The following is a 19,214-nucleotide window of genomic DNA, read 5'->3' as shown; positions in this document are numbered from 1 at the left end:
TAAAGAGCGAGAATCCCTCTCCCCCTGGTCCCACTCCCCAGAAATAACTATGCTTAACAGGATGTGTCAGACCTTCTTCTGTGAATTCACAGCACACATTTAGCGTTTTTAAAATACAAAGTGGGAGCGTGCTTTACATATTGTTCTGCAGTGTTGCCCCTTTTGTTACAGATCACACTTGCCCTATGACTTGTACAGGTGGTGATGATTTATTTGCCTGCATCCTCTCGATGTGCAGCTGGGTCATTTCCACTTTATCATAAACAGCATCATGGTAAAGGGGCTTGTCTGCAGATCTTGGCACACCTGTGGGAGAGAGTAGGGAGGACAGATTCCTAGAATTGGAATTGCAGAGTCTCAGCGTCCATCTCATGGATCCACCTTGTCTGGCAAACTTGGCCTCTACGTTCCCTACACCCTCTTGAACCTCAGCCTTCCCCACCCCCACAAGCACTGGGCCTGGAAAAAGGAGGCCCTCAGGGACCGTTTGATGAAGGAATGAATGAGTGAATGAATGAATGAGCCTTTCCTCTCCTCCCCTCCCCTATCACCGGAGGTCCCTCTCCAGCTCAGACCTCACCACTCACATCTGGACCAAGGCTGCTGCCTCTTCACTGGCCTCCCAGCCTCCATGCCTGCCCTGCACGGTCTGCCCATTCGATGGCCTATATTAGCAGCTGTTTTCTAGGCACTGCCAGGGGCTTCTCAGTGGACCTGAGGGTGGGCATGAAGTCACCTTGCTAAGGGGGTTGGGACATGGGCTTGGGCAAAATCTATGGCATATAAGTGCCAGAGAGAACACAAATCATGTCCTGTCTCTGGGCCCGTTTCTCCATTTTTATTCATTCATTTAACCAGCATTAACTGAGCACCTGCTATGTACCAGCCTGTAACCCAGGGCCAGTAATAACGACCATGAGGGGGGCTGTGTAACGATGGGAGGTAACATACCGCACCCAGCATGACTCGTGGGGTGCAGTAGGTGCCCAACAGACGGTAGCAGCGGTCATTCCTGACACCGGTGACAAGGATCAAAGAAGGATTCCTAGTGGAGATGGCATTAGGGCTGGACCTTCATGGATGGGCGGAGCTTCACAGGGGGAGAAGAGGAGGGGGCTTCCGGATGGAAGGCAAAGACTTAGCTAAAGTTCAAAGGTAGAAAAACCCTATGTGAATCCCGAAGTCTGAAGAGATGGCTGCAGAGCCCTAGAGGCCAGGAGCAGAAGTTGGACTCCATCCTGGTTGGAGCAGGCAGGGATTCTGCCCATTCTCTCCAGGGCTGAGGAAGGAAATGCCCCCACCTTCTGCTGGTTCCAGCCTGGGTGGGATGTCCCTGGGGAGGGACAACAGGAGGAAGTCTTGTTTCATGTCCTCTCACCAGCCTGGCTGCTTATAAACTGGCACCCTCCCTCAGGGGCTCCAGCAAGGTGGGCCCACTCTGGACCCCACTCTCCCTTTTGCTCCTCTTGTTTGGGGAGCCCGCCTGAGAAGCCAGGATGCCCCAGCTGCCCAGGTAGAGGCCTAGGGCGCCCCCCGTACCCATCTGCCCTCATTCCCTCCCTAGGTATGCTTCTCCCAGCCAGGCTCACTAGCCTCAAGGAGCAGTGTGGGAGTTTGATAATCTGGACTCTGCACAAAAACATATGCAAATAGATGCAAATGGTGAAAAACCTTGCCAGCTCCGGAGGCCAGTGTCCTGACAGCTAGAATCTGGGGGGTGAAAACAGAAGTGCAGAGGGGTCTGGGAGACAAATGCCCACTCCCCCCATGCCCATCCTGTGCCCACCCAGCCCCATGTCTCCCTGCAGAACCCAGGGAACTGGAAGCCAGCAAAGTTGTCCTCCTGCCCAGTTGTCCTGGAGCCCCAGGAAGTCCTGGGGAGAAGGGAGCGCCAGGTCCTCAAGGTGAGAGATGCCGTGGAGCAGGCAGGGACCTGGGGCAAGCTGGGGAGGACGGGGTGCAGCAGTTACAGCCTGTGCTGAGAGCCCATGACAAAAGGGCAAGGAACCTACTGCGTGCCAGGCTCCAGGTCGGATGCCCAGCATCCGAAGATTGATCCTGTGAGGTAGGTGGTACCATCCCCATTTTGCTAGGGGGAAAGTGAGGCTCAGAGAGGATAAGCAGTTTGCCCACATTCACAGAGCCAGGAAAGGCTGCAGCTGGGATTTGATTTCTGGCTCCAAATCCCTCGTTGCTTTTTGGCCCCTGACACGGGGTGGGATGTAATGCATCTCTGCCTTGGGATTTCAGGGCAACTTGGACCACCAGGCAAGATGGGCCCCAAGGGTGAGCCTGGTGAGTATGTGCGGCCAGAGGTCTCCTCGTCTTTCTTTGCTCTGTCCCTGCCTCTGCTTGGCTGCCGTTCAGGAATTGGCTATGATTTCTCTCCTGCAGAGGGGGTGGAAGGCTGGGAGGAGTGGGGAGAATTAGAAGGGCCTGGGCACCCTCCCCTCTGGTAGTTAATGGGCATTCCCTTGGAGGTACTCAGACCTCAAGAGCCAACACTCATCTTTCCCTGGGGAAGGAGATTCAGCGAACCTGCTCCGGGGCCAGGAGAGTGAGGCTGCCTTCACAGGAGCCAGGCACTTGGAGTCAGTTGGTGCTGGGGTGTTGGTGGACCCCAGGTGTCACCCAGCGCACCTTGGAACCCCTCTTCAGGGGTCCAAAGGAATCAAGAGGGCTCTTGGGTCCCACACTTGGCCTGTTCCATTGCCTGTGAGGGGGGTGGAGGGTGGGGAATAACTTGGGGGCCCCCCTCAGTCCATCTCCCCTTCCCCAGGCCCCAGGAGCTGCCAGGAGCTGCTGAGCTGGGTGCCACCTTGAGCAGCTGGTACCATCTGTGCCTACCCGAGGGCTGAGGCTTCCCAGTCTTTTGTGACGTGGACATCACAAACGGGGGGCTGGCTGGTGAGCGAGTGTCCGGGAGAGAAGGGACTCAGAAGTCAGGCCCAGTGGGCACTTCTTCCCCTTGGCCCCTAGGGGGAGCCAGAGCCTACCAGAGCCAAGGCATCCCTTAAGCGTAACTCACTACGGAATGAAGTCTGAGAAGGCTTCACAGAGGAGATGCCATTTGAAAGGGCCTTGAAGGCTGTGTAGAAGTTCTCGAGATAGATGAGGTGCAGAAGGGCATTCCAGGTAGGGGGAAAGACAAATGTAAGGAGGCAGGAGAGTACAAGAGGGTGTGGGGGGACTGTATGAATCAGCTGAGAGCAGGTGGAGTGGTTGGCTGAGGTCTACTGCTGTGGGTCAAGAATGGACTGAGGGCCCCTGAAAAGACCAGTTCACAGAGGGCACTGAATGACCCACTGAGGAGTGTGGAGGGCAGTGGGGAGCCATGGAAGAGTTTTAAGCAGAGGAGGGACCAGGTCAGACATGTTTTAGAAAGAAGACTCAGGCTACACTCTGGCAGGTGCATTGAGTGGGGACCAGACTGCAGGTAGGGACACAGGTTAGGACAACTGCAGGGGTCGGGGCAGGAGAAGAGGGTGGGCAGTGGCAACAATGGAAGTAGAGGCTCTTAGACGGAAAGATATTTAGGAGAGAAATATCTGCAGGGCCTGGGGTCTGCAGGGCCTGGGGTCTGCTTGGCTTGAAGAGGAAAGTGGGCTTGGGAGGGAGCATCAGCGTAAGGCTGGGTGGGCCTCTGGAGGTGACTTCTCTGCTCTAATATCTTGGTTCTTATGATAGTAAATTAAAACAGGTTATTTTGAATCTGACCCCCAACTGGACTGACCGTCTCCCGAGGACAGGGACGATGTTTCTCTCATTTCATTTCCCCCAGGGCTTTCGAGGCTGCAGTGTGAAGTTGAGAGTCAGTAAAAGGTAATAAGTGTGTGTAGAGCTCATCAGCATATTCACAGGCAAGGCTCACTTGGACTCACACTTTATCAACAAGCCCCCAGTCCAAAGAGGGGGTGCCTGTCCACCTACCCCCCACAGTGCATCCATTCTCAGCTGCCTCTGCCCCCTGCTTCTCCTCATCCCATGCTCAGCCTGGAGTAATGGCTGCCGTGCTAGGCTTCTCTGCCTCCCTAGCTATTCCAGCGGTGACAGGATGGTTCCGTGGATTTCGTCTGCTCTTGGTCCTCCTACAAAGCAGGTCTTGGGAGCCAGGAGTCTGAATTCTGGCTAGATAATGAGAATTTGCCCCAGCTTACTCTCCAGAGTAGGTTCTCAGTAGGGTCCAGGGAGCTGGAGGGGCATTTCCCTGGCATTCTGACTTCCCACCTGGGATCTGAGGATTCCTCCATCTCTGCCTCCCTGTCCCCCAGGTACCTGGGACCTGCGGGTGGAGGTGGAGGACTTTAAAGGCAACCGCACCTTTGCTCACTGTGGGGCCTCTTTGGGGAGGCAGGTCACTACCCAGCTAGTGCTGGGCAGGTTCTCAGAGGGCACTGCAGGTGAGCGAGCCTACAGTGGGGCCCTGGAGTAGGCAAAGAAGGTGAGGGAGGCTGGGTTCTTTCCCAGGGCTGCCACGGCCTCCATGAATGACCCAGGACAGCTCCTTCCCCTCTGTGGGCCTCAGTTTGCTCATCTGAAAACTGGCAGTTGTGAGACAGGGTGGTGTAGGAGTGAAGAAGCTGGGCTCCGGAGGCAAACAATCCTGAGCTTAAAAGTCCAGCTCTGTCATTTATTAACTATGTGACCTTGGGCAAGTCCCTTCTGGGTCAGAGCCTCAGTTTCCTCCCCTGTAAAATGGGTAAGGAGGCAGGGAGGGAGGGTGTGGGAGACTCTGAGGCTCTGTTGAGTGTTAGCATTATCTGCCTTTTTTAAAAAAATACTTATTCATTCATTTATTTATTTAGGCTCTGCCAGTTCTTAGTTGTGGCATGTGGGATCTTCATTGCCGCGTGCGGGATCTTTAGTTGCGGCATGCATGCAGGATCTAGTTCCCTGACCAGAAATCGAACCCGGGCCCCCTGCATTGGTAGTGTGGAGTCTTAACCACTGGACCACCAGGGAAGTCCCCAGCATTATATGCTTTGGAAGAGGAACCAGAGAAGGCTTTTTTCAAAGAAACACCAACTGTTAAGGAGAAATCTGAAAGAGGGAAGTGGGTATGAGGAGGTGCCTCAGGAGAGCCCCCTTTCCTGCCCAGGCATCTGAGAAATCCCTCCCAGCTCTCCCTGGCACAGATGCTCAGGCCGCAGATGGGAGCTGGGAGGAGACAAAGGAGCGAGAGGGAAGCTGAGGATTCTGGGAGGGGAAAAGGTAGGGGGAGGAGCCAGTGGCTTTGGAGCCACAGTCCTGAGCTCAAGTCCCAGTGCCCCTGTGTAGCCTTGGGCAAACACCCTGGCTCCTTGGCCCTGCTGTTTTCTCATGGGGGCTGAAAACATCCACCTCACCATTGCTCTGAGGCTCCTGTGAGATCATCTCTCCAAGGGTGCCAGGCATGGTGCCGGCACCTAGGTGCCTCTCATCCCCTTCCTGCCAGGGGACACCCTGAGCTTCCACGGCAGGAAGCCCTTTACCACCTATGACACCAACCATGATACAAACGAGAGCAACTGCGAGGTGACTGTCCGTGGTGCCTGGTGTTTCAGATCCTGCTATCAGTCCAATCTCAACGGGCGCCACTGGATGTCCGAAGCCTCTGCCCGTAACTATGACATTGACTGTGCCTCAGACTGTGGCGTGGGCCACCCTTACCACAGGGTTCACATAATGCTTTGCTAGGGCATCCTGGCAACAAGCAGGGTTATCTCATCTCTCCTGTACAGTTTCTGGACCCTCGGCTACCCCTCCCCATTGCTAACCATCTTTGCTCCTCTGTCCACGTTAAAAAAAAAAATCACTTTAACCCTTTCCTGGCTTGCAGACCTCTTCCAGTTATTGGGAAAAACTCACAAGGGCAGAGCAGGGCACAGGTTTCAGTTCCATTCAAGGAAGATATTCCCTCCAGTCAGGAAGACGGACGAATCGGCCTCAAAAGGTAGTGAGGCTTCCATCCCAAGAGGTGTGCAAGCCAAGGCCAGAGGAGCATTGAGTGGTGGACTTGGAAGGATTCAGGCATCCACTGAGAATACTCTTGGGCCCCCTGGGTCCTACAAGTGGATGGTTTTGTGGTGGGAATTGCACAGCTATCTCACCCTCTCTGTTGCCCCCTCCTTGTCCCTTCTAAGTTGTCTCTTTTCCAGGCTCTGTTGTAAGTCAAGTTCTCATTCTTTGCTACTTCTTGCCTGTCCCATTAGGGATTAGTTTGAACTTAGTCAAACCAAGGCAGGTACATTTTTCTTCCATGGGGCAACAAGGCAGTGAAACAGCAGTACTGAGCTGGCATTTACTGAGCAGTTAGTTAATTTGCCAGTGTCACATTCTAGACAGTGTTAGAGCAATAGTTAAGAGTCTGATCTCTGAGCCTGACAGATAGTGCTGGGCTTGCATCCTGCTCTGTCATGTAGATGAGTTATCTTGAACAAGTTACTCAACCTCTCTAAGTCCCCAGTTCCTGATTTCAGAGTTCACTGAAGTTTATACCAGGCTGCTGCCTCACTAATTCACAATAGAAGGTTAGGGATTCTTGGGAATTGGAGCTGGGAAGCTGTTGTAGCCCAAGGGCTGGGGTTTCTGGCATTCTCCAGGTAGTAGAGAAACGTTTGCATGGGGATTCTTCTCAGGTTCCATGGTCATGTTCTGGGTGGAGGTCATAGATCAGAAGGGCTCCACGGCAGATTGGGTTACGGGAAAAGCAGCCCCCTGGCAAAAGTGCAAAGGACCGGGCTCAGATGCCAAGTCCCATGCTCCTGGCAGGCTGAGGACCAGGCTTCCCCCAGTCTCTAGTCCCTCCCAGCCTGCACAGCAGGGACCCGGAGGACAGGCACTCTTCGTGGCACTCTAGGCTGTGTTCTACACACACTAATGTCTCTGGAGATCCTTTCTTTCAACAGACCACGCAGGGGGCATGGCCTGCAATCTGCAATTCCTGCCTCTGCCTTCCTTAGCCCTGGCCTGGGCACACACACACACACACACACACATACGTGTGTGTGTGTGTGTGTATTTATTTATTTATATATATATTTATTTACTTATCTATTTTTATATATTTATATATATATATATTTATTTATTTAACTCTTCTTTGCGGCATGTGGGATCTTTTAGTTGTGTCATGCGAACTCTTAGTTGTGGCATGTGGGATCTCGTTCCCCGACCAGGGATCAAACCTGGGCCCCCTACATTGGGAGTGCGGCGTCTCAGCCACTGGACCACCAGAGAAGTCCCCTGGGCACACATCTTACGAGTGCCTGCTGTGAGCAGTCCACAGTGGTTGGCGTGCACAAGGACACAGGCTGTTCCGGAAGCGGCCTGTCTCAGAGGCAGGAGAGGAGGGAGGGAAGAGGCCGAGTCCTAGGGCGCTAGGGAGCGGTGCTGTCCCAGGGCGCTAGGGAGCGGTGCTGCCCCAGGGCCGAGGGTGGAGCTTTCCCTTGTCGTCCAGGAAAGGGCTGGGCCCGGCCTGTATACATGTGAGGGCAGGAGAGAGCGACTGCCGGCGCTCTCCTGCGGAATCCGGGTGGTGAGCACTGCCTGACCGATTCTCGGGACTCCCCCACGTGACTCTGAGTCGCGGATCACCGGATGCCCAAGATTCCCTGGACCCCAATCCCCGATTTCAGATCCTCAGGACCTTACAAGTCAGAGGCCAGATTTCGCCCTGGACACCAGATTCCCAAACGGGACCTCCGGCCGGACTCCGGATATCCAGATCTCCAGATCTTCAGATCCCGTAGGAGATTCCCGATCCTGACCTGATTCCCGATCCCGAGATCCCGGTATCTGTTGTCTCTGGCTCCTGTCCCGCCCCGGGTGCCCAAAGCCCGGCGCCCGACGCCCGAGCGCCCCCGCATGGCGGGGCAGTGCCTGAGGTCCGGAGCCGCGGAGCGCGCCGGCAGCTGCTGGCAGGACCCGCTGGCCGAGGCGCTGAGCCGGGGCCGGCCGCTCGCGGCGTCCCCGGGCCGGGGCTGCGCGAGAAGCCGGCCGCTTAGCGTGGTCTACGTGTTGACCCGGGAGCCGCAGCCCTTGGCGGAACCCGAGACTGGAGCCGAGGCGGAGCCGCTGCCTCTGCGCTGCCTGCGTGAGGCCTGCGCGCAGCTCCCCGGACCGCGGCCACGACCTCAGCTGCGCAGCCTGCCTTTTGGGACCCTGGCGCTGGGAGACACCTCAGCGCTCGATTCCTTCTACAACGCGGGTGAGCGCTCCTGGGGGCGGGGCGGGGCGCTGGGGCGGGGCTTAGGGTCTGGGGAGGAGCCGAAGGGGCGTGGCTTGGCGACTCCCGGGAGATCCCGAGGTGTGGGGTGTAGGGGGCTATGCGGGCATAAAGTGAGCTAAAGTCTAGGCGCTCGAGGCGGGGCCGTGATAAAAGTGGAGTTTAGGGGATCTGGAGCACGGCCGGACTCGGGCAGGGATTTAGCGGATCCAGGCCTGGCTCGTGGTTCAGGTTTGGAGCTTAAGCACTCTGGAGTCGTCACCGTGCCTAGGGAGAGGCTGGGAACGGGGCAGGGTGTGGTATCTCAGGAGTGGGATTGGAGAACTCAGCCTCGGGATGATCTCGCACGGATCTCATGACGGAGAATCCTGGGAGGTGGAACTTGGACTAGGGAAAGGAGCCGTAAAATGTGGGCCTGGAATTCAGGGGTCCTAGCATACTACTTCCGAGGATCCGGCTGGAGAGGCAGAAAGAGAAGTGAAGGGGACCAACTGCCCAACTGCACTGGATTCTAGGCGAGGGAGCTTGGGTTATGAGACCCCAGTAGTTCCAAGAGAATGCGCCGAGCCTGGGTGGGGGGGGCTGGAGGCGGAGCAGGGTCGTCCGGGGGCGGCTATTCCCGCGCGGGTCACCCCGCCCTCTCGCCATCCCGGACGCCCCGCCCCCGATACTTATTTGTTCATCCAAGAGTCCAGGAACCGTACTTGCAGGATGTCCATAAAACCTCAGCCTAAAAATGAAAGCTGACTCGACCTTGAGGACAGAGACACACAGAGTCACAGACTCACAAATCGTACATATCTTGATTCACGTAAACTGTCGCACACAGTATCACACACAGAGATACAGACACAGCAAGCTGCACACACACACACACACACACACACACACAGAGGCACAGTGTTTGTACATGCACAGGGCATGTGTGTATACACATGTGTATACACACAGCACACTGCTTGTGCCAGCCCCTTTCAAGAGACTGGGTTGAGAACCCAGGGAAGGGGACTTTTATCTTTGCACAACTCCTGCCTCTCAGATGGCCTGGAACAGGCTCCAGACTGATGCACAGCCCTCCTTCTCTGTGCCCAGTGTCCGCAGGCTCTGAACAGTGGCATGTGAGTCATAGCCCGGGGAGCTCCACTCCTTTCCTTGCAATACTATAGATATAATTTCTGTATGATCCAGAGGGACCCTAAAAGGGGGAAACTGAGGCCCAGAGCAAAACTGGACCCTGCTGGAGTCACAATGGGAAGGCAGACTGAGCCAGGATGGATCCCCAGGCTACTTCCCCACAAGCTGGGCTTCAGGGCTCAGGGCCCCCACCCGTGTGCCCGCAGATGTGGTGGTGCTGGAGGTGAGCAGCTCCCTGGCGCAGCCCTCCCTGTTCTACCACCTGGGCGTGCGGGAGAGCTTCAGCATGACCAACAACGTGCTCCTCTGCTCCCAGGCCGACCTCCCTGACCTGCAGGCCCTGCGGGTAGGTGGCCAGCGGGCTGGTGGGGGCCGGCACAAAGCTGGGGTGGCCCTACTCAGAACACCAGTATCTGAATGTCTGTCCCCTGCAGGAGGACATTTTCCAGAAGAACTCGGTGAGCAGAAACCACCCCTACTCCAATGTGCCCTTTGACCTCCATTATGACCTCCGACCTCCACTATCTTTCCTGGCCTCCTCATTCCTCTCTGACCTCCCTAGTGCCCCCTGACATCCATGTGACCCTTTGTTCCCTGTGGTCTCCCTTCATGAAGTGTGCCCCTTCCCTGCTATTTTAGTCCCCACTGGTGCTGACCTCTGACCCCCTCACTGCCCCTCTCTAACCTGGTACTGACCTCTGACCTCCACTGATTCCCACCTCCCTCCCACCAGGATTGCGTTGGCAGCTACACGCTGATCCCCTATGTGGTGACAGCCACTGGTCGGGTGCTATGTGGAGATGTGGGCCTCCTGAGGGGCCTGGCTGATGGCCTGGTACAGGCTGGGGTGGGCACCGAGGTGCTGCTCACACCCCTGGTGGGCCGGCTTGCCCGCCTGCTGGAGACCACGCCCACGGACTCCTGGTAATGGGGGCCCTCAGCAGGTGCACCAGGAGGAGGCTGGTGAGGGTACAGGGGGCTGGGGCTGAGGGGCGAGCCCGGCCATTCTCTCTCCCCCCCTCCCCTGCCGTGGACGTTAGTGGCTATTTCCGGGAGACCATTCGGCGGGACATCCGGCAGGCGCGGGAGCGGTTCAGCGGGCAGCAGCTGCGGCAGGAGCTGGCTCGCCTGCAGCGGAGACTGGACAGCGTAGAGCTGCTCAGCCCTGACATCATCATCAACCTGCTGCTCTCCTACCGTGATGTGCAGGTGTGTGGTGCTCAGAGAGGCGGGCAGTGGGGGCAGCGGCATTCAGTGTCGGACAAGCCCGAGTCCAGCTCCTGGACTCACTTGCTCACTGGTGGCTTTGAACAAATTATCTGACGTCTCTGAGCCTCGGTTTCCTCGTCTGTAATAGGGGACGATCTTGTCTCCCAGGGCAGCTGGGAGGCTGGGGCACACAGTGGGTTCTCCGTGTAAGGTGTGGTGTCTACACTACCTGCTGGGCCTGAAGGAGGTGTGCAGAGGATGGTGGGTGGGAAGATGGGGTGTCGGGGTGGGAGGGGACCCCAGCTCAAGGTTTACCTCAGGGTCTGTGGGCCGATGGGACCCACCAGAGGCCAACAGGCCCGGGCACGCTATTCCCTCCTGCAGGACTACTCAGCCATCATTGAGCTGGTGGAGACACTGCAGGCCTTGCCCACCTGTGACGCGGCCGAGCAGCACAGTGTCTGCTTCCACTACACATTTGCCCTCAACCGGTGGGTAGCAGAGCAAGGCTCAGGTCGTAGCATGTGGGGACACAGGTCTCTGCTGTGCAAAGTCATTGCTGTCTGCAATCACTGCTGTTCAGGGAATTTGCTGACCAAGGTCACACTGACGTCAAATGGTCCCTATTGTTCTGTTCTTGCTGCCCAGAGTGGGGTGGGGTGGTGGCGCTGCCCTTGGAGTGGTCACAGCTATCCAAGGTCACTGCTTCTCAGAGTCACTGCAGCTAGAAATCACTTCCATCTGGGATCGCTACCTCTAGAAAGATCAGAGCTGACCAGAGTCACTGCTATTCTGGGTTCATGATTGTCAGGCCCTTGGAAGGGTCCCTGCTGTTTAGGGTCTGGGGGTTCCTAGACAGAGAGTGGAGGCAGGGCCATCAAGTGGGTTCCCAGCCTTCTTCCCCTTCCTCTAGGAGGAACAGGCCTGGGGACCGGGAGAAGGCACTGGCTGTGCTGCTGCCACTGGTACAGTTTGAGGGCTCAGTGGCACCTGACCTATATTGCATGTGTGGCCGTATCTATAAGGACATGTTCTTCAGCTCTGGCTTCCAGGATGCTGGGCACCGGGAGCAGGCCTATCACTGGTAAGGGGCCCAAACGAGTGGACAGTGGGCTGAGCTAGAGGGATGAGGAATGAGGCTGTGGGCATCAGTCCAGCCCCGTGTCCCCCCACCCTTACCCCAGGTATCGCAAGGCTTTTGATGTGGAGCCCAGCCTCCACTCGGGCATCAATGCAGCTGTGCTTCTCATTGCTGCTGGGCAGCGCTTTGAGGACTCCAAGGAGCTCCGGCTCATAGGTGAACCCCAATCCTGCACCCCTATCCCCTACCCACAGGAGCTCAGAGGGGCCTGGGGAGAGGGCAGGGAGAGAAGACACTGGGCTGGAGCTGAGGCCGACCACATCCCCTTTTGGACCTGTTCTGCCTGAACCCACCCCAGTCCTGGGCCCTCGTGAGCCCTTGAGCCCACAACTGTTCCTAAGCTCACACCTGTGTTCCTTACACACTGAATTCCACGTACACTTGTTCCCAAACCCTTACCTGTGCCTGAGCTCCTACTCCCACCTGAGATCTGGCCACACCTAAGTTTTTAGCCATTTCTATGTTCCTGCCCACATGAATTTTGTGGCCTACACCTGGGCTTTGCCCAAAGTTGTAATCACATTCAATACAACCCATGCCCCTCCCTCCCAGGCATGAAGCTGGGCTGCCTGCTGGCCCGAAAAGGCTGTGTGGAGAAGATGCAGTATTACTGGGATGTTGGCTTCTACCTGGGAGCTCAGATCCTTGTCAATGACCTCACCCAGGTGGCACTGGCTGCAGAGCAGCTGTACAAGCTCAATGCCCCCATATGGTAGGTGGCCCCTTCTGTGGTGGTCCTGGGCTGGCCTGGTCTATCAGCTTCTGCACCTATATCCACTGGCTTCTAGTCCGAACCTCTTTCAGACCAGTGCCCATGGCACCCAATGGCCACATTCTGGCTGCATCCAAGCCAGTCTACTCCCCTGGCAGTGCTAGCTGGTGCCTGGGCTGAGCTGAGGGCAAGGTTGTGTCTGCAGGTACCTGGTGTCTGTGATGGAAACCTTCCTGCTGTACCAGCACTTCAGACCCACACTAGAGCCTCCTGGAGAAACCCCACACCACGCCCACTTCTGGCTCCACTTTTTGCTACAGTCCTGCCAGCCACTCAAGATGACTTCTCCCCAAGGGGAGCAGTGCTTGGTGAGGCCCGTGGGGTGTGGGACCTGGGAGAGGGGCAGGTCCCTTTTGACCAACCCCTCTCCCCTGTCATCTGCAGGTGCTGGTCCTGGAGATGAATAAGGTGCTGCTACCGGCCAGGCTGGAGGCTCAGGGTACCAACCCGGTGAGCGCAGTGACAGTGAGCCTGCTGGAGCCCGGTAAGCAGGTGGTATCGCCGGTGAGTCACCCCCATTCACATCTATGCACCCCTTCTCTCCAGCCTTTCCCCCATCCCCAGACCCCTCTCCCGGTCCCCACATCCCTCTCGGACCTTTTTCTTCTCACAGGACGTTCCCTCCAGCTGGACCTTCCCGGTGGCCTCCATCAGCGGTGTCAGGTGAGAGGGGAGACCTGGGGGAGGTCGGACGGGGGCGGGGGCGGCGCTGCTGGGCTGCCCGGCTCGGCTCACTGGGGTTCTTCATCCCTTCCAGCGTGTCGAAGCGAGACGGGCGCTGCTGCTTCCTCTACGCGCTTCCCCCGGCTCAGGACGTCCAGCTGTGCTTCCCCAGCGGAGGGCACTGTCAGTGGTGCGCGCAGCCCTTCGGCGTCGGGATGCTCTGAGGGCAAGGGTGCCCGGGGTATTGAGGGAAAGGAAGGGACATGTTCCCTGGGTGCTCTTCGGCAAAGGGGACAGTTTCCGCCCAAGGTGCCCCTCCCATCAGTCTGATCTCCGTCCTCAGGTTCTGCGGGCTGATCCAGGCCTTGGTGAAGAATCCGGACTCCACGGCGGCCGCAGAGGAGGCGGAGGGCGGAGGGGAGGTATTGGAGGTGAGGAAGGGGTTGCTGGGAGCTTGAGGAGGGGGAAGGGCTGAGGGCCCAGCTGAACCCCGCATCTCACCCGCCCCCCAGTTTGATTATGAGTACACGGAGTCGGGAGAGCGGCTGGTGCTGGGCAAGGGCACCTACGGGGTGGTGTACGCCGGCCGCGATCGGCGCACGCGGGTGCGCATCGCCATCAAGGAGATCCCGGAGCGGGACAGCAGGTTTGGGACCTGAGGCCACGCGGGCTGGGCTCAGGGCTCGGGGTGGGGGGCTGGGGGACCAGGTGGGCGGGTCAAATGGGCGGGACCGCGAGTTGAGAGGGTCCTGTGGGCGGGACTGCAGGCGGGGGTGACGCGGATGCCCAAGTGGTCGAGCCGAGTGCGCTGGCTCACAGAAGCGAGAGTACGAGCCCAGTGGGCCCAGGCCTGTGCGCAGAACTGCAGGGACCCGGAGGGCGGGCTGTGGTCTGGAGGGCATGTGGGCTGGGTGATTAAGTTGCGGAAGGTCAGGGGCGGGGATGCTGGTGGGCGGGGCAGATCCTGGGGGCCTGCCTTGCTGGCGCTGGAGTTGGGTAAGCATCTCTGCCCCAAGCTGGCCTGTTCTTTACTCCCTACCTGCCCCCAGGTTCTCTCAGCCACTGCATGAAGAGATCGCTCTGCACAAACGCCTGCGCCACAAGAACATCGTGCGCTATCTGGGCTCAGTCAGTCAGGGCGGCTACCTCAAGATCTTCATGGAGGAAGTGCCTGGAGGTTCCTGCCCTGCGTGGGACGGGAACGGAACTGGAGTTGTGGGGCATGGGGCTGGAGCCAAGCAGAGGTGGAGAGCCCTCCGGGAAAATGAACCCTAGCGTGTGTGGGTAGTGTAGCCCAGAATTAGCTGAGGCAGTGCAGTTGGGTGATGGAGTCTGGGCCATGGCCTGGCCTTTGAGCAGAGCTGTGCGCTGGAGTAAGTGGGTGCCAATTATGACCTTGGACTCATCTTCCCAGGCAGCCTGTCCTCCTTGCTGCGGTCAGTGTGGGGACCCCTGCAGGACAACGAGAGCACCATCAGTTTCTACATCCGCCAGATCCTGCAGGGACTCAGCTACCTGCACGACAACCGCATCGTGCATCGAGATATCAAGGTCAGCGTGTAGCTGGCTCACCCTGGTGGGGAGTGGGGAGGCAGAGATATGGCCCCAGACAGAGGCTGACATTTTAGACTAAGTGGACAGACCCTTTGCAAAGGACTGGGGAATTCATCAAGAAGGTTCCCTAGAGAAGGCAAGAAGTTCAGATCTGAAGCTAACTTCCAGAGGGGGATAAGTGGGATGGCAGGGGGAGGAGGTTGACAGAGGCACGGTAAGGCTGGGAGTCCCAGGAGTCAGGGTCTCGGGATAGAGTCCAGTTCTGGCACCAGGAGCCCAGCCTGATGTCTGCTGAGCACACTGTCCACTCTACTCAGGGGGACAATGTACTGATCAACACCTTCAGCGGGCTGCTCAAGATTTCCGACTTCGGTACCTCCAAGCGACTAGCAGGCATCACACCCTGCACTGAGACCTTCACAGGTAACAGGGGGTGGGGTGGTGAATGGGGTTGCTGATGTGGGGCAGAGAACTCTTGGGACCTTCCAGGGAATGCTGTTTCTCCTGGGCATGGAGTTAGAGTCCTAATGGGGGATGGAACCCGGGGCAGGTGATTGAGCCAGAGGTTAGCTGATAGAATCTAGAACTGGAGCTTGCATAGCTGATGACATTGAGTTTAGTCCCTGAAACGGAGCCCAGAAATGTTGATGCGGCCAAAGGTCAAAGCGGATGATGCAGTCCAGGTTAGATCATGGCACCTACTGTGGGTGATGGAGCCCACGAACGTGACAGAGCCTGAGATGAGCGAGGAGGCTCAGGATAGGTGTCTGATGACCAGGGGAGGTGATAGGAACTGTTCTGGATACTAAAGTTCAGGGTGAATGCAGGTGGCCAGAGGATGACAGAGCCCCCTGCCACCCCCACAGCGATGAAGCCTAGATACACATTATTGCTACTGCTCCTGTCCTAGGGACCCTACAGTATATGGCCCCAGAAATCATTGACCAGGGCCCACGAGGGTATGGGAAGGCGGCGGACATCTGGTCATTGGGCTGCACTGTAATCGAGATGGCCACAGGTCGCCCACCCTTCCACGAGCTGGGGAGCCCGCAGGCTGCCATGTTTCAGGTGAGATCCCTCACGGCCTGGCTTATGAGGTGGGGTGGGGACAGACTGGGCCCTGAACACCTCTAAACTTGTCCCTTGTGTCCCCTCCCTGCCCTCTTCCCAGGTGGGCATGTACAAGGTGCACCCACCAATGCCCAGTTCTCTGTCAGCCGAGGCTCAAGCCTTCCTCCTCCGAACTTTTGAGCCGGACCCACGCCTCCGAGCCAGTGCTCAAGCGCTGCTGGAGGACCCCTTCCTGCAACCTGGGAAGAGGAGCCGCAACCCCGGCTCCCCCCAGTACGCTCTAAGGCCCTCAGGTACCAAGCGGGTGGAGGGAGTGAGCACGCTGGGGTGAGGGCAGAGGAGCTGTGGCGGTGAGAGGGCTCGGGGCCCCGGATGATAGCCTTGTCCCTCCCTCAGACGCCCCTTCCGCCAGCCCCACTCCTTTAGCTGCCTTGACCTCCCAGTCCCAGACATTCCCGCGGCCTCAGGCACCCTCTCAGCACCCTCCCAGTCCCCCCAAGCGCTGGCTCAGTTATGGGGACACCAGCCAGCTCCGGTAAGAACCCAGGGTCCTGGGGCGGGTTTGCTTCATCTGGTTTTGTCCTGATGTGCTCCCTCCAGAAAAAGCCCTCCTTGGGGACTTGGGCACTTTGGCCACTTGTAAGGATGGCATTTGGTGCCCTCCTCCCACATGCTCTTACTTATATTTATTGTGCCCTCTCAATGCTGAGTTCATCTCTTTTGTCCCTGTGAGGTGGGCATAAAGGTAAAAGCCAGGATTCAAACTCTGGGGTGGAGGTGGCGGGATGGTGTTGCTGCCCACCCTCCAACAGCCGCTCTTCACTGCACCCAGGGTGCCGGAGGAGCCTGGGGCCGAGGAGCCCGCGTCCCCTGAGGAGAGCTCGGGGCTGAGCCTCCTGCACCAAGAGAGCAAGCGCCGGGCCATGTTGGCTACAGTACTGGAGCAGGAGCTACAGGCCCTGGCAGAGAGTCTGCACCTGGAGCAGGAACAGGTGGGCGGCTCGCCCCGGCCCCCCCTGCTGGTCGAGCACCGACAGCACTCCTGCTGAAGGCCTCCCCCGTCCCTCCGCTGCCCACCCCACCGCGCCCTGCACCCTCCCACCAGCATCTCCCCCGGCTCAGGCGGGAATACTCGCTGATGACCTTCTCTTCCTCCTCAGGGTTCCCATCTGGGGAGGAATCATGTGGAACAGCTACTGCGCTGCCTCAGGGCGCACATCCACACTCCCAACCGCCGGCAGCTGGCCCAGGAGCTGCAGGAGCTGCAAGGGCAGCTTCGGGCCCAGGGCCTCGGGCCCGAGATTCTGCAAGGACCGCTCTTCGCCTTCCCAGATGCGGTGAGGGAGCTTTCTCAGTTAGGGCTGCCCAATAAGAGGTAGTGAGCTCCCCATGCTTGGGAATGTACAAGGACTTGATGTTGCAAGATTCCATGTCTTCCCCGATAGAACCATCGGGAAAGGGACATCGGCCCAGTCCTGGCTTCCCAGCCCCTCCTTTGATCCCAAGCCCGCCCACCCCACTTGCCTCCGATAGAAGACTTTCTAGGCCTTTCCAACTCAAGCCCCATCTCTGTTTGAAGCTCTGCAGTCTCAGCCGCACCCTTCCTCCTGCTCCAGGTGAAGCAGATCCTCCACAGGCGCCAGATCCGCCCACACTGGATGTTCGTGCTGGACTCGCTGCTCAGCCGCGCTGTGCTGGCAGCCCTGGCTGTTCTGGCCCCAGGTGGGTGGGGGACTGGAGCCTGCTTGCCTGCCTGCCTGCGGGGCGAGGATGTGATCCTTGGGGGCGTGGCGAACACAAATAGGGCAGGTAGGGGCGTGGTCAGCGAGGCCCTGGCTTGACCCGGCGCCAAGCAGGGGGATGGCGTAACCAAATGGATATCTCCCAGGCTGACACTGCCTAGCCCGTGCCCAGAGCCCCGCGTCCTCTGCCGATGTCTGGGGTCCTAAATGGGCATTCTCGCCCTGCCTGAGTTCACCCCGCTCGGATTGGCAGAGGCGGAGAAGGAGGCAGTCCCACCGAAGTCGGAGGAGTCCAGTAAAGAAGAGGAGTCCCAGGAGAAGCAGCAGGAGACCCCAGTCCAGCGGAGCCCGCTCCCAGGGGAACCCGAGCAGGGAACCCCACCTTCGATGGTGCAGCTGGGCCTCTTGCGAGCAGAGACCGATAGGTACAGCTTCTGGGACTCGCCCATAGCCTCTGCAGGAGCTTCACCCCTACCTACACCCCCTCCATTCTATTGCCTTCTGCCTTCTAACAGGCTACGAGATGTCCTGGCTGAGAAGGAACGGGAGTGCCAGGCCCTGGTGCAGCTAACTCTACAGCGCGTCAGTGGGGAGCCCGCAGGTGAGGGGGAGCAGTCTGGAGAGCTCGAATGGTGGGTGTGAGGCAGCTTCTTGGCAGAGGCATCCTTGGCTTCACCAGCTTTCTCCCCGACAGCTGCTCTCACAGTGGACCATGGCCTGGTGCGGTGGCTACAGGAACTGAATGTGGATTCAGGCACCATCCGGACGGTGAGGGGGCGAGTATTGGCAGTCCCTGACCCCCCCCAACCAAAGACTCCAACTATGCCCATCTTTCAGCTCTTCTCACTTTCTCCCTCTGATGCAGAGAATCTCAATACTGAATTAGCACTTTGTATATGCCTCCCATTGGACAGATGAGAAAACTGAGGCCCAGCAAGGAGTGTGATCTGTCCTAGCATGTTGGTAGTAGAACAGAGCTAGTTCCTGGGTCTCTGGACCCATCTTTCTCTGATTTTACCCCTCCCTGTTTCTGTGTATGTGTCTTTGTCCACAACTAGCTACTGAACCACAGCTTCACCCTCCATGCCTTACTGACCTGTGCCACTAGAGATGACCTCATCTACACACGCATCAGGTATGTCCTGGGCCCTTGAGGGATAACCCACACCTATGGCCTCATGCTGGCCAGATCGTGACACCATCCCCCTAGTTACGGGCCTGCCTGGGTTCCTCTCTGAAAACTATAGGGACCCTAAGGTCCCCTGGGGACAGAGGGGGCATCAGGCAGACAGTGGGTACCAGAGAGAGAGCCCAGGGCCTTCTTCTGCCTGAGCCTCATTGAGCCTGGTGCCCCCAGGGGAGGGATGGTATGCCGCATCTGGAGAGCCATCTTGGCACAGAGAGCAAGGTCCACGCCAGTTACCTCTGGCCCGCGGGAGGCTGAATGAGGACATCAGAGACGGGAGGCCAGACCCAAGGATGGATGGATGCAGGAAACACAGCAGCTTCTGACACACCTGCCCCAGGACCCAGGGGCAACTGGAGGAGGCCAGGTGGGTGGGGGGCAGGGTAGGGCCCAAGCCTAGCCCCAGTGGGGGGAACCAACCAGAGAGGTGTCTCAAGCTCACGGAGTGCCGGCAGGCAAAGACTATTAAACAATACTTTTGTACCCTTGGGCCTTGGTGATGTCTGAAGTATGGGGAGGAGTCCTAGGACCAGCTC

The 19,214-nt window shown here is 58.1% G+C and overlaps 2 protein-coding genes across 2 annotated transcripts; both read left to right on the top strand.

The window, feature by feature from the left end:
• Nucleotides 1-935: 935 nt before the first annotated feature.
• FCN3 (ficolin 3) lies at nucleotides 936-5,676 on the top strand. Its single transcript, XM_060004979.1, is given in 10 exon segments — nucleotides 936-942; nucleotides 1,809-1,904; nucleotides 2,251-2,295; nucleotides 2,525-2,557; nucleotides 2,780-2,806; nucleotides 2,809-2,899; nucleotides 3,483-3,492; nucleotides 4,036-4,165; nucleotides 4,272-4,400; nucleotides 5,435-5,676. Coding segments are annotated over 10 exon segments (810 nt in total).
• Nucleotides 5,677-7,490: 1,814 nt separating this feature from the next.
• Nucleotides 7,491-19,158, top strand: MAP3K6 (mitogen-activated protein kinase kinase kinase 6). The gene is made up of 29 exons (XM_060017086.1): nucleotides 7,491-8,188; nucleotides 9,547-9,686; nucleotides 9,775-9,798; nucleotides 10,074-10,264; nucleotides 10,381-10,549; nucleotides 10,934-11,040; nucleotides 11,463-11,633; nucleotides 11,734-11,846; nucleotides 12,243-12,402; nucleotides 12,608-12,770; nucleotides 12,847-12,966; nucleotides 13,076-13,125; nucleotides 13,220-13,315; nucleotides 13,469-13,556; nucleotides 13,638-13,771; nucleotides 14,175-14,302; nucleotides 14,540-14,676; nucleotides 14,997-15,102; nucleotides 15,590-15,747; nucleotides 15,851-16,043; nucleotides 16,147-16,285; nucleotides 16,583-16,742; nucleotides 16,911-17,087; nucleotides 17,367-17,472; nucleotides 17,746-17,917; nucleotides 18,008-18,093; nucleotides 18,187-18,260; nucleotides 18,551-18,627; nucleotides 18,850-19,158. The coding sequence occupies exons 1-29, from the start codon at nucleotides 7,846-7,848 to the stop codon at nucleotides 18,938-18,940; spliced, it is 3,873 nt and encodes a 1,290-aa protein (XP_059873069.1). The 5' UTR covers nucleotides 7,491-7,845; the 3' UTR covers nucleotides 18,941-19,158.
• The last annotated feature ends 56 nt before the right edge of the window (nucleotides 19,159-19,214 follow it).

This window comes from Delphinus delphis, chromosome 1 (assembly GCF_949987515.2).
Source record: "Delphinus delphis chromosome 1, mDelDel1.2, whole genome shotgun sequence".
Classification (NCBI taxonomy): domain Eukaryota; kingdom Metazoa; phylum Chordata; class Mammalia; order Artiodactyla; family Delphinidae; genus Delphinus; species Delphinus delphis.
This window is presented reverse-complemented; position numbering and strand designations above follow the sequence as displayed.

Bases quoted from the DNA above. Each gene is read 5' to 3' on its own strand.
- MAP3K6 (XM_060017086.1), top strand. From the start codon at position 7,846: ATGGCGGGGCAGTGCCTGAGGTCCGGAGCCGCGGAGCGCGCCGGCAGC. The intron at 11,847-12,242 runs GTGAACCCCAAT...CCTCCCTCCCAG, and splicing joins CAAGGAGCTCCGGCTCATAG to GCATGAAGCTGGGCTGCCTG. The intron at 13,772-14,174 runs GTTTGGGACCTG...ACCTGCCCCCAG, and splicing joins ATCCCGGAGCGGGACAGCAG to GTTCTCTCAGCCACTGCATG.